The sequence below is a fragment of the Mustelus asterias genome, chromosome 19 (genome assembly GCF_964213995.1).
Source record: "Mustelus asterias chromosome 19, sMusAst1.hap1.1, whole genome shotgun sequence".
Classification (NCBI taxonomy): domain Eukaryota; kingdom Metazoa; phylum Chordata; class Chondrichthyes; order Carcharhiniformes; family Triakidae; genus Mustelus; species Mustelus asterias.
Window position 1 is genome coordinate 11,594,790 of NC_135819.1, and position 15,369 is coordinate 11,610,158.

The following is a 15,369-nucleotide window of genomic DNA, read 5'->3' on the forward strand; positions in this document are numbered from 1 at the left end:
ACTCACACTCACATGCACGCACTCACTCACACACACACACTTACGCTCACACACACACACAACTTACACACTCACACACACACTCACATGCACGCACTCACTCACACACACACACACTTACGCTCACACACGCGCACAACTTACACACTCACACACACACACTCACATGCACGCACTCACTCACACACACACACACACTTACGCTCACACACACGCACAACTTACACACTCACACACTCACACACACACACACTCACACACACACAGTCTCACACACATTCACACACACATTGACACTCACACTCACACACACACACACTGACACTCACACTCACATACACACGTACACACATATACTGACACACGCACACACACTCACTCACACACACTCACACACATCGCAGCCTCTGCATACTTGGCCAATACAATACTGGTAAGCATTCTGAGGTGAGTTGGACTCTCTGCTGGTTAAGGCAATGCTCGCTGCAAAACAACTGGCATCGTTGGAGAAACATATTCCTATTGGCCAACTACCACTTCCCTAAGCTATCATCTGATCAGGTTTGACCAATCAGCCTCTGAGATTAGGCTAGCTATCAACACCACTTCAAAAACATTTCTTTCGGACGTAACCCTGCAACATGAGGGGGAGCCCAGAACCAGGGGTCACAGTCTGAGGATTCGGGGTCGACCATTTAGGACGGAGATGGGGAGACATTTCTTCACCCAAAGAGTGGTGAGCCTGTGGAATTCATTACCACAGGAAGTAGTTGATGCCGAAACATTGAATGTATTCAAGAGGCGGCTAGATATAGCACTTGGGGCGAATGGGATCAAAGGTTATGGGGAGAAAGCAGGATTAGGCTATTGAGTTGGACGATCAGCCATGATTGTAATGAATGGCGGAGCAGGCTCGAAGGGCCAAATGGCCTCCTCCTGCTCCTATCTTTCTATGTTTCTATGTGGCATGTATGTATTTTGACTGAACTGTTATTGTGGACAAGGGGCAGGATTTTCTGTCCACGCACACCCCAGGAAATTCCCACCCAAGCTCAACGGACCTTTAAATGATCCACTGGATCTTGTGTAGCGCCCGCTTCGATTCCCATGGCGGGTGAGATGGGAAACCTGCAGCCAGAATTTCTGATGCTAAAAAAAATCATTATTTTTAATTAAGAAGGAGAGTGGAATGCTACCCTTTATTAAAAGAGGATTAAACATGAAAGTAAGGATGTTATTCTTCAGGGATACAGGGGCATCAGTGAGGCCACGCAGAGTGTTTACCACCCAATCCGCCAAGTGTTTCACCGCAGTGGGAGGTAGCCCGCCATTGGCCGGCGTTGGGATCTTCTGGTTCCGGCGTTGCCACCGGGGTTTCCCAGCCCCTCACCGCTGGGATCTCCGAGGCAAGGATGGGGTGGGTACACCATGAAGATCCCACCAGCCAGAAATATCCGGCAAGCAGGAGGAGGGGGCTGAAGGGTGGATCAGTAAATTTGCTGATGACACCAAGATTGGTGGAGTAGTGGATGAGGTGGAGGGCTGTTGTAGGCTGCAAAGAGACATAGATAGGATGCAAAGCGGGGCTGAAAAATGGCAAATGGAGTTTAACCCTGATAAGTGTGAGGTGATTCATTTTGGTAGGACTAATTTAAATGTGGATTACAGGGTCAAAGGTAGGGTTCTGAAGACTGTGGAGGAACAGAGAGATCTTGGGGTCCATATCCACGGATCTCTAAAGGTTGCCACTCAAGTGGATAGAGCTGTGAAGAAGGCCTATAGTGTGTTAGCTTTTATTAACAGGGGGTTGGAGTTTAAGAGCCGTGGGGGTTATGCTGCAACTGTACAGGACCTTGGTGAGACCACATTTGGAATATTGTGTGCAGTTCTGGTCACCTCACTATAAGAAGGATGTGGAAGCGCTGGAAAGAGTGCAGAGGAGATTTACCAGGATGCTGCCTGGTTTGGAGGGTAGGTCTTATGAGGAAAGGTTGAGGGAGCTAGGGCTGTTCTCTCTGGAGCAGAGGAGGCTGAGGGGAGACTTAATAGAGGTTTATAAAATGATGAAGGGGATAGATAGAGTGAACGTTCAAAGACTATTTCCTCGGGTGGATGGAGCTATTACAAGGGGGCATAACTATAGGGTTCGTGGTGGGAGATACAGGAAGGATATCAGAGGTAGGTTCTTTACGCAGAGAGTGGTTGGGGTGTGGAATGGACTGCCTGCAGTGATAGTGGAGTCAGACACTTTAGAAACATTTAAGCGGTTATTGGATAGGCACATTGTGGTGAACCATCGTTGGTTCACCACTGGGGGTTGTTACTATGTTACTGTTGGGCTAGGGTGTTGTTACTGTGGGGGTTGTACAATGTTGTTGGGTTAGGGTGTTTACCTGTTATAAGAGTTATCATGGCACATTCCAGTGGGGTCCCGCCTCCGGTGGCGAGGTATAAGACCCCCTGCTCCGGCAGGACCCCTTCAGTCTGAACTGGTGTATTCGTGTTAGTAGTTCCATTGTTACTCTATTAAAGCCTTCAATACCGAAGCCTTGGTTCCATGTGCTTATTGTCGCGCATCAATTTAATAGAGTAACAGAAAACTCACAGCTGTACAACAAGAAAAGAAAAAACAGAGAGTATGGAACAGATTCTAAAACCGGATCGTCTGACACTGGACCCACGTGCGGTCGGTGCCGCTAACACATTCGACCATTGGTGGAAGTGTTTCGAGGACTACCTGGCAGCCTCGGTAGCTATCACTACAGACAGTGATAAACTCCAGGTCCTCCACGCTCGGGTAAGCGACACGATTTACCTAGCCATTCGTGCAGCTCCCACTTACCCGGGTGCCGTCGAGCTCCTAAAAAAAAGATACACGAAGCCACCCAACGAGATACATGCTCGTTACCTCCTCGCTACACGACGTCGGCAGTCGGGCGAAACCATGGAGGACTATGCCAATGAGCTCCTGCAGCTTGCCAGGGGTTGCGATTGTAAGGACGTATCAGCCGAACAGTATATGTACGACCTCGCCCGAGACGCGTTCGTAGCAGGGGTAGGGTCCTCGTACATCAGGCTTAAATTGCTGGAAAAGGGGAAACTTGACTTGACCTAAGCAATGGAGATGGCCGTGATGCTGGAAGCGGCGTCGAAGAGCTTGGCGCTGTACCCCGAGGACCACGTGCAGTCAACGTGGCTGGAGCAAGCTCAGCTCCCTCCTCGCCCCGCTAACCCGCGCTCCCAGATCGATCCGACGACGGCGGCAGCTCCAGGTGGCCAGCGATGCTATTTTTGTGGTGGGGCCAAGCATCCACGGCAACAGTGTCCGGCAAGAACGGCAATCTGCAGCCAGTGCGGTAAAAAAGGCCACTACGGCAAAGTCTGCAGGTCCAAGCCTAAAAACGGCAGTGCAGCTTGGTCTAAGTCTAAAAACGGCAGTGCAGCTTGTAACCCTCCAGAACGGAGACAATCTCCTTCGGCATCGCAGTACCCACGAGGTCCGACCACGTGCGAATCCAGGACGGCGCCATTGTGGCTGACGGAGGAGGAGGAAGACCACCAGGAGTCGCTGCGCTTGGCGCCCTCGCCCACGTGCGATTCATGGGGGCGGCCATCATGGTCCACGACGACTAGGAGCGACCAGCAGGGGTCCTCAGCATCCACATCGGCAGCATGCAGTGGTGCCCAGGGGCCAACGGTGGCGTCGATCTCCCTGGATCAGACCAGGCACTACAGACTTGAACATTCTATGATGGATGTAAAGGTTAGTGGTCGAACTGTGAATTGTCTGTTTGACAGTGGGAGCACTGAAAGTTTCATACACCCTGAAACTGCTAAAAGGTGTGGACTCCGGGTTCTCCCTGCCAAACAGACAATTTCCATGGCATCACGGTCCCGGTCTGTACCGATCCAAGGACGATGTATGGTAACTCTTGAGGTACAGGGCACAATTTACGAGCAATACAGGCTCCTTGTGTTACCTCACCTTTGCGCGCCAATTCTCCTCGGACTAAACTTTATGGCCCACATGAAGAGTGTGATCCTACAGTACGGTGGGCCACTCCCTTCACTGGCAGTAGGGAATCAGCCGCAGCCTCCAAATTGCCCAAAGCGCCCCGCATGCAATCTATCCACGCTGAAAATTATTACACCATCCCTTTTTAAAAATCTGGTTCCTGGCTGCAAGCCCATCGCTACTAAAAGTAGGCGTTACAGCGCTGAGGACCGGATCTTTATTAGATCTGAGGTTCGGCGGCTCCTCAAGGAAGGGATTATACAGGCCAGTGCTAGTCCGTGGAGAGCGCAGGTCGTGGTAGTCAAAAGCGGGAACAAACCTCGGATGGTCATCGACTATAGTCAGACCATTAATCGTTATACGCAGCTGGATGCGTATCCTCTCCCGCGCATTTCTGATATGGTCAATCAGATTGCTCAGTACCGAGTGTTTTCTACCATAGACCTTAAGTCCGCCTACCATCAACTCCCCATCCGCCCAGAGGACCGACAATATACGGCTTTTGAGGCGGATGGTCGTCTATACCAATTCCTCAGGGTTCCATTTGGTGTCACCAATGGGGTCTCGGTCTTCCAGCGTGCTATGGACCGAATGGTGGACCAGAATGGGTTGCGGGCTACCTTCCCGTACCTGGATAACGTCACCATCTGCGGCCATGACCAGCAGGACCATGACACGAATCTCCAACACTTTCTGCGCACTGCATCTCGCCTGAATCTGACCTATAACAGGGAGAAGTGCGTATTCCGTACGTGTAAGTTAGCCATCCTTGGATACGTGGTGGAAAACGGGGTCATTGGCCCTGATCCAGACCGTATGCGCCCACTCACTGAACTTCCCTTGCCCGCTAGCACGAAAGCACTGAGGAGATGCCTTGGGTTCTTTTCGTATTATGCACAGTGGGTCCCCAACTACGCGGACAAAGCTCGTCCGCTCATTAAGTCCACGACCTTCCCACTTACGCCGGAGGCCCAATTGGCCTTCAAGGTTTTGAAAAGCGACATCTCGAAAGCCACGATGCACGCGGTGGATGAATCCATCCCTTTCCAGGTGGAGAGTGATGCATCTGATTTCGCCCTAGCCGCCACACTAAACCAGGCAGGCAGGCCCGTCGCGTTCTTCTCCCGCACCCTTCAAGGCCCCGAAATTCGGCACTCAGCGGTGGAAAAGGAGGCTCAGGCCATTGTGGAGGCAGTCAGACACTGGCGCCATTACCTGGCAGGGAAGCGGTTCACCCTGATCACGGATCAACGATCCGTGGCGTTTATGTTCAGCAACACGCAGAGGGGCAAGATCAAGAACGATAAGATCTTGCGGTGGAGAATTGAGCTCTCCACCTATAATTACGATATTATGTATCGTCCGGGGAGGCTCAATGAGCCCTCGGATGCCCTCTCGCGCGGAACATGCGCCATTATGCAGGAGGACCGCTTGAAGGCTCTCCACAATGATCTGTGTCATCCTGGAGTCACCAGACTCTACCACTTCGTCAAAGCCCGCAACCTGCCCTACTCGGTGGAGGATGTCAGGTCAGTGACGAGAAGCTGTCGGATTTGCGCAGAATGCAAACCACACTTCTATCGACCAGACCGGGCACAATTGGTCAAGGCCACTCGCCCTTTTGAGAGGCTGAGTGTGGATTTTAAGGGCCCCCTTCCCTCAACGGACCGGAATGTCTATTTCCTCAACATAATAGACGAGTATTCCCGGTTTCTGTTTGTTGTCCCCTGTGCGGACACGTCGACTGCCACCGTCATCAAGGCATTCAGTGAGCTTTTTACCCTGTTCGGGTACCCCTGCTACATTCATAGCGACAGGGGCTCGTCGTTCATGAGCAACGACTTGAGGCAATTCCTGCTCTCATTCGGGATTGCCTCTAGTAGAACCACGAGCTACAACCCTAGGGGTAACGGACAGGTGGAAAGGGAGAATGCTACAGTCTGGAAGGCTGTCCTACTGGCACTGAAATCCAGGGGCCTTCCAGTCTCCCGTTGGCAGGAGGTCCTTCCAAATGCGCTCCATTCTATCTGCTCCCTCCTGTGTACGGCAACCAATGCTACTCCCCACGAGAGGATGTTCTCATTCCCTCGGAAGTCGTCCTCGGGAACCTCATTGCCAGCCTGGTTGACGTACCCAGGACCCGTCCTTCTGCGGCGACATGTGAGGGCTCGCAAGTCCGACCCCTTGGTCGAACCGGTCCAACTCCTCCACGCCAACCCTCAGTATGCCTATGTGGCATATCCTGACGGGCGAGAGGACACTGTCTCCATTAGAGACCTGGCGCCCGCAGAGGACGTAGCAACTCCTGTCGCTCCTATTCCCCCAGTCACGAATCCACTACTCCTCATTTCTTCCCCAGACGTGGCGCGGTCAGCACCGGGACCAGTGCATAACACTTTTACTCCCATGTACAGCTTGCCTGAGACTCGGAGATCGGCGCCACCATCATCACCACCACCACCACCACCAAACGTTCCAGGATCCCCTGCACCATCGCCTCACCAGGGCCGGCCGGCCCGGGAGTCCTTGAGGGGACAGCCAGACGTTGCTTTGGAAAGAACGCCACCACAAGCACCTGCTCCGGTTTCGCAACCGGTGTTGAGGAGATCGTAGCGTCGGTGCGGTCCTCAAGACCGTCTGGACTTGTGAATTCTGTGAATTGTCTGTTTATATGACCTGTTTTTCTTGCACCCCGTCACCTTTTGTTCTTAAAGGAGGGGTGAATGTGGTGAACCATCGTTGGTTCACCACTGGGGGTTGTTACTATGTTACTGTTGGGCTAGGGTGTTGTTACTGTGGGGGTTGTACAATGTTGTTGGGTTAGGGTGTTTACCTGTTATAAGAGTTATCATGGCACATTCCAGTGGGGTCCCACCTCCGGTGGCGAGGTATAAGACCCCCTGCTCCGGCAGGACCCCTTCAGTCTGAACTGGTGTATTCGTGTTAGTAGTTCCATTGTTACTCTATTAAAGCCTTCAATACCGAAGCCTTAGTTCCATGTGCTTATTGTCGCGCATCACACATGGAGCACACCAGGATGATAGGGAGTGGGATAGCTTGATCTTGGTTTCAGATAAAGCTCGGCACAACATCGTGGGCCGAAGGGCCTGTTCTGTGCTGTACTGTTCTATGTTCTATGTTCTAAACATCTCAAAAGCTGGCTGCAGTTTTGATCTCTTTATTTAAGGAGAGATGTAAACATATTTGATGCGCGTTATCACACACGAGGCTTGAGATGCTCAGGAAATAAAGGCTTTTATTTGCTGTTACAACGAAGCTACTAATTATATACACGATCCCAGACTGAGGGGTCCCAGACAGAGCAGTGACCTTTATACCTCTCCCAGGAGGCGGAGCCCGACTGGGATGCACCATAATAACTATAATACTTGGTGTAACAGCCCAACCCTAACCCCAACAGCAACAAGTAGAACAACCCATCCCTAACCCCAACAGCAACATATATACATACTTGTAGTACTGGCCAGACCCTGGCTCAGTACTATCTAGTGGGAACCAACGATGGTTCACCACAATATTGGAGGCATTTTCTTTTATGGGCATCGCTAGCTGGGCCAGCAGTTGTTGCCCATCCCTAGTTGCCCCTGAACTTAGTGTCTCGCTCGGCCATTTCAGAGGGCAGTTGAGAGTCAACCACATTGCTGTGGCTCTGGAGTCACATATAGGCCAGACCGGGTAAGGACGGCAGATTTCCTTCCCTAAAGAACATTAGTGAATCAAATGGGTTTTTCCAACAATTGACAATGGTTTCATGGTCACCAGTGGATTTTAATTTCCAGATTTTTTTTTAATGAACTCAGTGTAGTTCCTTGCAGTCTTGGGCAGAGCAGGAGCCATACCAAGTTGTGATACAACCAGAAATAATGCTTTCTGTGGTGCATCCGTAAAAGTTGGTGAGAGTCGTAGCGGACATGCCAAATTTTCTTCGTCTTCTGAGAAAGTAGAGGCGTTGGTGGGCTTTCTTAACACCGGCGTGGAGGGACTGGGCCAGGTTGTTGGTGATCTGGACAACTAGAAACTTGAAGCTCTCAACCATTTCCACTTCATCCCCATTGATGTTCCCCACTACACTTCCTGAAGTCGATGACAATCTCCTTCGTTTTGTTGACATTGAGGGAGAGATTATTGTTGCCGCACCAGTTCCCCAGATTCTCTATCTCATTCCTGCACTCTGTCTCGTCATTGTTTGAGATCCGACCCACTACGGTGGTGTCGTCAGCAAACTTGAAAATCGAATTGGAGGGGAATTTGGCCACACAGTCATAGGTGTATAAGGAGTATAGTCGGGGGCTGAGAACACAGCCTTGTGGGGCACCGGTGTTGAGGATGATCGTGGAGGAGGTGTTGTTGCCTATCCTTACTGATTGTGGTCTGAGGGTTAGGAAGTTCAGGATCCAGTCACAGAGGGAGGAGCCGAGCTCCAGTTTACGGACATTTGGAGATGAGTTTTGTTGGACTCACTTCAGTGGTGAGGAAGCTTCTAGAAACAATTATTCAGGATAGAATTAGTCGATACATTGAAAAATGTGGGTTGATTAGGAAGAGCCCGCATAGATTTCTCAAGTGGAAATTGTGTTTAAGTAACTGGCTGGAGTTTTTTTAAGTGGGAACAGAGAAGGTCGATGAGGGTAATGTTGTTGACGTGGTGTACAGGGACTTTCAGAAGGCACTCAATGGAGTGCCACACAACAGTCCAGAGATGTGTGGGTTAGGTGAATTGGCCATGATAAATTGCCCCTTCATGTCAGGGGGACTAGCTAGGGTAAATGCATGGGGTTATGGGGATAGGGGCTGGGTGGGATTGTGGTCGGTGCAGACTCGATGTGCTAAATGGCGTCCTTTTGCACTGTAGGGTTTCTATGATTCTATGAAAAGTTATGGCTCATCGAATAAGCAGTAACGTGGACACAAAATTGATGGAGTGACAGGAATGAGAGACTCATGGCCAATGGATATTTTTCAAGCTGGAGCAATGTTTGTAATGGAGTTCCCCGGGGTTGGTATTAGGACCCTTGCTTTTCAGTTTAAAGTTTATTCAGCAGAGTCACAAGTAGGCTTGCGCCAACACTGCAATGAAGTTACTGTGAAAAATCCCCCAGTTGCCATGCTCCAGCGCCTGTTCGGGTACACTGAGGGAGAATTTAGCACGGCCAATGCACCCAACCACCTTTCGGACTGTGGGAGGAAACTGGAGCCCCTGGAGGAAACCCACACAGACACGGGGAGAACGTGCAGACTCCACACAGACAGTGACCCAAGCCGGGAATCGAACCCAAATCCCTGGCGCTGTGAGGCAGCAGTGCTAACCACTGTGCCACCGTGATGCCAATGATATATATATATATTTCCCTGACATATATTAACGATACAGCTCTTGGTGCGCAGGGGACGATTTCATCTTTTGCGAGTACGTGAAACTTGGAAGTTGTGTGAACTGCGAGGAGCGGAGTCGGGGAACTGAAGGAATATTTGGCTTGTGGGAGGAGGCGGGAAGTATTTCCATTAAGAGTTGGCAACTTCATGCCTTTAGCTCCTGAAACCCGGGTTGGCAGATTCAGCAACCTAAATGTGGGCGGAGATCTGAAAAACCCGTTGCGGATTCCGACAGAAAGCAATAAGGTGCTGACTAAACGAAGCTGGAATGCTCAAACAATTTATTATCCACATTGCGTATTGATTCCTGCTTCTGCGTGTCCTGGGCGGCAAGGTTATAGTTGTGGACAGTTGAAAGAAAGAATTTTATCTAAAGTCTACAAGCTTATCAGTAACTTTTCATTCATTCCTGATAAGTTCATAGAACACAGGAGACTGAATAAACATCAGAACGAAAGGTAGCTCCACGAGCAAACACTGTGATTTTAGATGCTCCCTCCAAGATCAGATTTATCCCTTCTTCCTCCGGGAAGCTATCTTGTTAAATTAATCCCAATTTAAGGGTTCCAGTGTGGAATTCCCCCTTCATGTTGCTTTCGTGTGTGGGAAACCACAAAGGGTCATGAACGAAGCCCAGTCCATCACGCAAAACAGCCTCCCATCCATTGACTCTGTCTACACTTCCCGCTGCCTCGGCAAAGCAGCCAGCATAATCAAGGACCCCACCCACTTTTTAAAAATTCATTCTTGGGACATGGGCGTCGCTGGCTGGGCCAGCATTTATTGCCCATCCCTAGTTGCCCTTGAGAAGGTGGTGGTGAGCCGCCTTCTTGAATCGCTGCAGTCCACGTGCTGTGGGTGGACCCACAATGCTCTCTTCCACTTTCTTCCGTCAGGTAAAAGATACAAAGGTTGAGGACACGCACCAACCGACTCAAGAACAGCTTCTTCCCTGCTGCCGTCAGACTTTTGAATGGACCTACCTCGCATTAAGTTGATCTTTCTCTACACCCCAGCTACGACTGTAACACTACATTCTGCACTCTCTCCTTTCCTTCTCTATGAACGGTATGCTTTGTCTGTATTGCACGCAAGAAACAATACTTTTCACTGTATGTCAATACATGTGACAATAATAAATCAAATCAAATCAAATCAAGCTCGTCATTTGAGCAGCTCCTCAGGTAAGGAGGGAGTGTCGTAGATACCATAGGGGTCTTAGAATGAGCGCCTTGACTGAGGCGAGAGAAAAGCAGACCATTTGATTATCACCCAATCCATTAGCTTAAAGATCCACTCGCTCCATCATCTCTTTTCCCCTGGCAGCAGTGTGTACCCTCTTTAGGATGAACTGGAAGCAATTCCCTCAGTGCGATAGATCTTGGGTGGCATGGTGGCACAGTGATTAGCACTGCCGCCTCATGGCGCCAGGGATCTGGGTTCGATACCCGGCTTGGGTCACTGTCCGCACATTCTCCCCATGTTTACATGCGTTTCCTCCGGGTGCTCCGGTTTCCTCCCACAGTCCAGAAAACGTGCAGATTAGGTGCATTGGTCGTGCTAAATTCTCCCTCAGTGTACCTGAAAAGGCGCCGGAGTGTGGCGACTAGGGGATTTTCACAGTAACTTCATTGTAGTGTTAACGTAAGCCTACTTGTGACACTAATAAATAAACCAAAAAAAAAACTTGGCGTGCAGGGGGCGATTTTAACACTTCCCTGAAACTTGGAAGTATTGTGAATTGTGAGGAGGACGGTGGAGTTGGGGAACCAAAGGAATATTTGGATGTGGGTGGAGAGGGGGAAGAATTTTGCTGTGATGCTCTTAATCAACGCTTCCTAAAATTCTGATTTCTATCACCTTGAAGGACAAGACAGCTATGTAAGCAATAACATAATTTGCATTTGATGGGATGGAAATGTAGCTAGACTCTTCAAATGGTGGGACTCTGTTGTCAGGGTCATGAGGTTAGTTTCTGGGAGTTTCAAGTTTATTTATTAGTATCCCAAGTAGGCTTACTTCCCACCTCCTCCCTCAAGCCAAATATTCCTCCAGTTCCCCGACTCCACTGTCCACCTCGCAGTTTACACAACTTCTAAGTTTCATGTTGAAATCGACTCCTGCACACTAAGATCAATATCGTTAATATACGTCAGGAAAATAACCACTGTGTCAGTCTGCGTGGAATCTGCACGTTCTCCCCGTGTCCGCGTGGGTTTCCTCCGCGTACTCCGGTTTCCTCCCACAGTCCCAAGATGAGCAGGTTAGGTGGATTGGCCGTGCTAAATTGCCCCTTAGTGTCCCTGGACGGGTAAGTTAGAGGGATTAGCAGGGTAAATATGTAGGTTTACGGGGATAGGGCCTGGATGGGATTGTTGTCAGTGCAGACTCGATGGGCCGAATGGCCTCCTTCTGCACTGTAGGGATTCTATGATTGCTAATGAAGTTACTGTGCAAGTCCCCTAGCCGCCACACTCCAGCGCCTGTGGGGATACACTGAGGGAGGAGTTAGCATGGCCGATGCCCCTAGCCAGTATTACACAATTTCTAAGTTTCATGTTGAAATCGACTCGTGCACACTCAGATTGTGGGAGGATATGTTGCAGTACTGCGGGCGTGCTACACAATCAGTGGTGCTATCCTTTGGATGAGACATTAAAATTGGGTGGTGGCACAAGGGAAAAAATAGCAGAAGTGCGACAGGGTGAGGGGGAGCATCTATCGGCGGCATGTCAGCACAGTGGTTAGCACTGCTGCCTCACAGCGCCAGCGACCCGGGTTCGATTCCGGCCTTGGGGCACTGTCTGTGTGGAGTTTGCACATTCTCCCCGTGCCTGCTTGGGTTTCCTCCGGGTGCTCCAGTTTCCTCCCACAGTCTGAAAGATGTGTGGGTTAGGTTGATTGGCCATGCTAAATTGACCCTTAGTGTCAGGGGGATTAGCAGGGCAAATATGTGGGGTTATAGGAATGGGGTGGGGTTGTGGTTGGTGCAGACTCAAAGGGCGGAAGTGCCTCCTTCTGCACTGTAGGGATTCTATGATTCTATGAAACCGGAGGAAACCCACGCGGACACGGGGAGAATGTGCACACTCTGCACAGACAGTGACCCGAGGCGGGAATCGAACCCGGGTCCCTGGCGTTGTGAGGCCTCAGTGCTCACCACTGTGCCACCCACAGATGCTCCCCCTCACCCAGTCGCACTTCTGCTATTTTCTCCCTTGCGCCACCACCCAATTTTAATGTCTCATCCAAAGGATAGCAGCACCACTGGTAGTGTAGCACGCCCGCAGTACTGCAGCGGTCCAACGTTCCAGTCTCCAAAGGCAGGCTTGAATCCATGATCAGTCGAATTAAAAACAAAATCCAGCGAGTGCTGGAAATCTGAAATTTAAAAAAAAGAACGCACAGAAAATGTCAGAAAAACTCAGCAGGTCTGGCAGCATCTGTGGAGAGAGAGGAAAGCAGAGTTAACCAGAAGTGAGTCTGGTGGGAGTGACATTGGTCTGTGGGACTGTGCCAATATTTACAGGGAATCGTCGTACAGAAAAAGCTTCAGCGACCATACATGTCACTGTGATTCCATTATGACTCTTTTGCTGATGACCCCACAACTGTGTTGAAGTTTAAGTTTATCTATTAGTGTCACAAGTAGGCTTACATTAACGCTGCAATGAAGTTACTGTGAGAATCCCCTAGTCGCCACACTCCGGCGCCTGTTCGGGTACACTGAGGGAGAATTTAGTACGGCCAATGCATCCTAACCAGCAGGTTTCTCGGACTGTGGGCGGAAACCGGAGCACCCGGAGGAAACCCACGCCGACACGGGGAGAACGTGCAGGCTCCACACAGACAGTGACCCAAGCCGGGAATCGAACTCGGGTCCCTGGCGCTGTGAGGCAGCAGTGCTAACCACTGTGCCACCGTGCCGCCCTGAGACCCAGAGGCAATACAACATACACACACAACATCTAGTACGTTACAGACCTAAGGTCCAGATTTCTACCGCCCCGCCCGCCACGGAATCGGAGCGAGCGAGGGGCGGAAAACGGAAATGTCTGTTGACCTCGGGCGGGAATTCCCGGTCTCGTTCGAGCAAGGCTGTAAAATCCTGCCCCTCGGCTGGGATTTTCCAGCCACGCTGGAGCGAGATCGTAAACCCCCACCCGTGGCCAACGGAGATTTCCGTTCTGGGAACTTTGCCCACGCCGATTCTGGGGCAGGCGAGGTGGTTGGGTTCTGGCCAAGGTCTCTGAATTCTATTCAATCAAACTACCTCCGAAATGGGAATTCTGTGACATTAGCAGTCCGAGACCCAAGAGAGAAAACGCTGGAAAATCTCAGCAGGTCTGGCAGCATCTGTAAGGAGAGAAAAGAGCTGACGTTTCGGGTCCAGATGACCCTTTGTCAAAGCTCGGATAGCCGGCTGAAGAAACTGTCATTTTGATGGTAAAATGCTCGGATAAGTACTGACAGGGTTAATAAATCAGTGGAAGGAGCTTCTGTGACTGTTACTCATTCCCTGACACATTGGATGATATGGGACGACCCAGGAGTGGCCAGTGAACATGTCAGGCCCATTGAGCGGCTGTGCACCTCCTCCCCTTCCTGTGGAGAGGGTTTCAGTGCATGCACTGCCCGTACAATCACTGTCTTCAGATTCACAACCCCTCTGTGATATCAGCGCACTGTGCGATCCCCGAGACTTGAGTCCAGCTGGGAGTTCATTGGGACTGCTATGCTTCCAAACCTGGACTCTGAATCCAATTCCATGTACATTCAACAATCGGAATCAGATCAAATGTTGTTACAGAGTGAGTACAATGACATTTACACCTCTTTATCTGAGCTGCGCTTATCTGTAAGTTTTAGTTCGTTAAGTATATTTTACGCTGGTGAATTCCATTCAGTTCGCCATCACCTTGAAGTTCCCTCTGCAGCAGCAAAACTTTAAATCAGAGTTTGACAAAGTAAGGTCTGGTGGAGGAACCCACAGGACGATTCTGTGTCAGGACAGTGCTGACATGTTGACACATTACTCTGTACAAGACACAGCGACACAGTGGTTAGCATTGCTGCCTCACAGTGCCAGGGACCCGGGTTCGATTCCCGGCATGGTTGACTGTCGGTGTGGAGTCTGCATGTTCTCCCCGTGTCTGCGTGGGTTTCCTCCGGATGCTCCGGTTTCCTCCCACACTCCAAAGATGTGCAGGTTAGGTGGATTGGCCATGCTAAATTGATTTGATTTGATTTATTATTGTCACATGTATTAACATACAGTGAAAAGTATTGTTTCTTGCGCACTATACAGACAAAGCATACTATTCATAGAGAAGGAAAGGAGAGAGTGCAGAATGTCGTGTTACAGTCATAGCTAGGGTGTAGAGAAAGATCACTTTAATGCGAGGTAGGTCCATTCAAAAGTCTGACGGCAGCAGGGGAGAAGCTGTTCTTGAGTCGGTTGGTACGTGACCTCAGACTTTTGTACCTTTTTCCCGAAGGAAGAAGGTGGAAGGGAGAATGTGCGGGGTGCGTAGGGTCCTTAATTATGCTGACCGACAGTCACCCAAGTTGGGAATCGAATCCGGGTCCTGGCACTGGGAGGCAGCAGTGCTAACCACTGTGCCAGTGCTTTGCCAAGGCAGCGAGAAGTGCAGGCAAGAGTCAATGGATGGGAGGCCGGTTTGCGTGATGGGTTGGGCTGGATTCACGATATGCTGGTTAGGTGGATTGGCCATGCTAAATTGCCCCTTAGTGTCCAAAGATGTGTATTTTAGGTGGATTGGCCATGCTAAATTGCCCCTTAATGTCAGGGGGGCGAGCAGGGTGAATACTTGAGGTTATGGGGATAGGACCTAGGTGGGAGTGTTGTCGGTGTAGGCTCGATGGGCCGAATGGCCTCTTTCTGCATGTCGGGAGTCTATGATTTAGCTGCCATTGCACTTGTTTTTCTTTTCAAAAGC

General features: G+C 50.3%; 1 protein-coding gene across 2 annotated transcripts in view; it reads left to right on the top strand.

The window, feature by feature from the left end:
- The window catches only part of LOC144507760 (nuclear receptor subfamily 5 group A member 2-like), a 50,106-nt gene that overhangs the window by 862 nt on the left and 33,875 nt on the right, over positions 1-15,369 (top strand). The window contains exon 1 of one of the 2 annotated variants that reach the window (XM_078235031.1): positions 14,055-14,220. The exons of the other annotated variant lie outside the window; for it this stretch is intronic. Coding sequence (XP_078091157.1) covers positions 14,145-14,220 — 76 coding nt within the window. The 5' untranslated portion in view covers positions 14,055-14,144. Of the gene's footprint in view, positions 1-14,054; positions 14,221-15,369 lie in introns of those variants that run through there. 2 annotated transcript variants of the gene reach the window in all.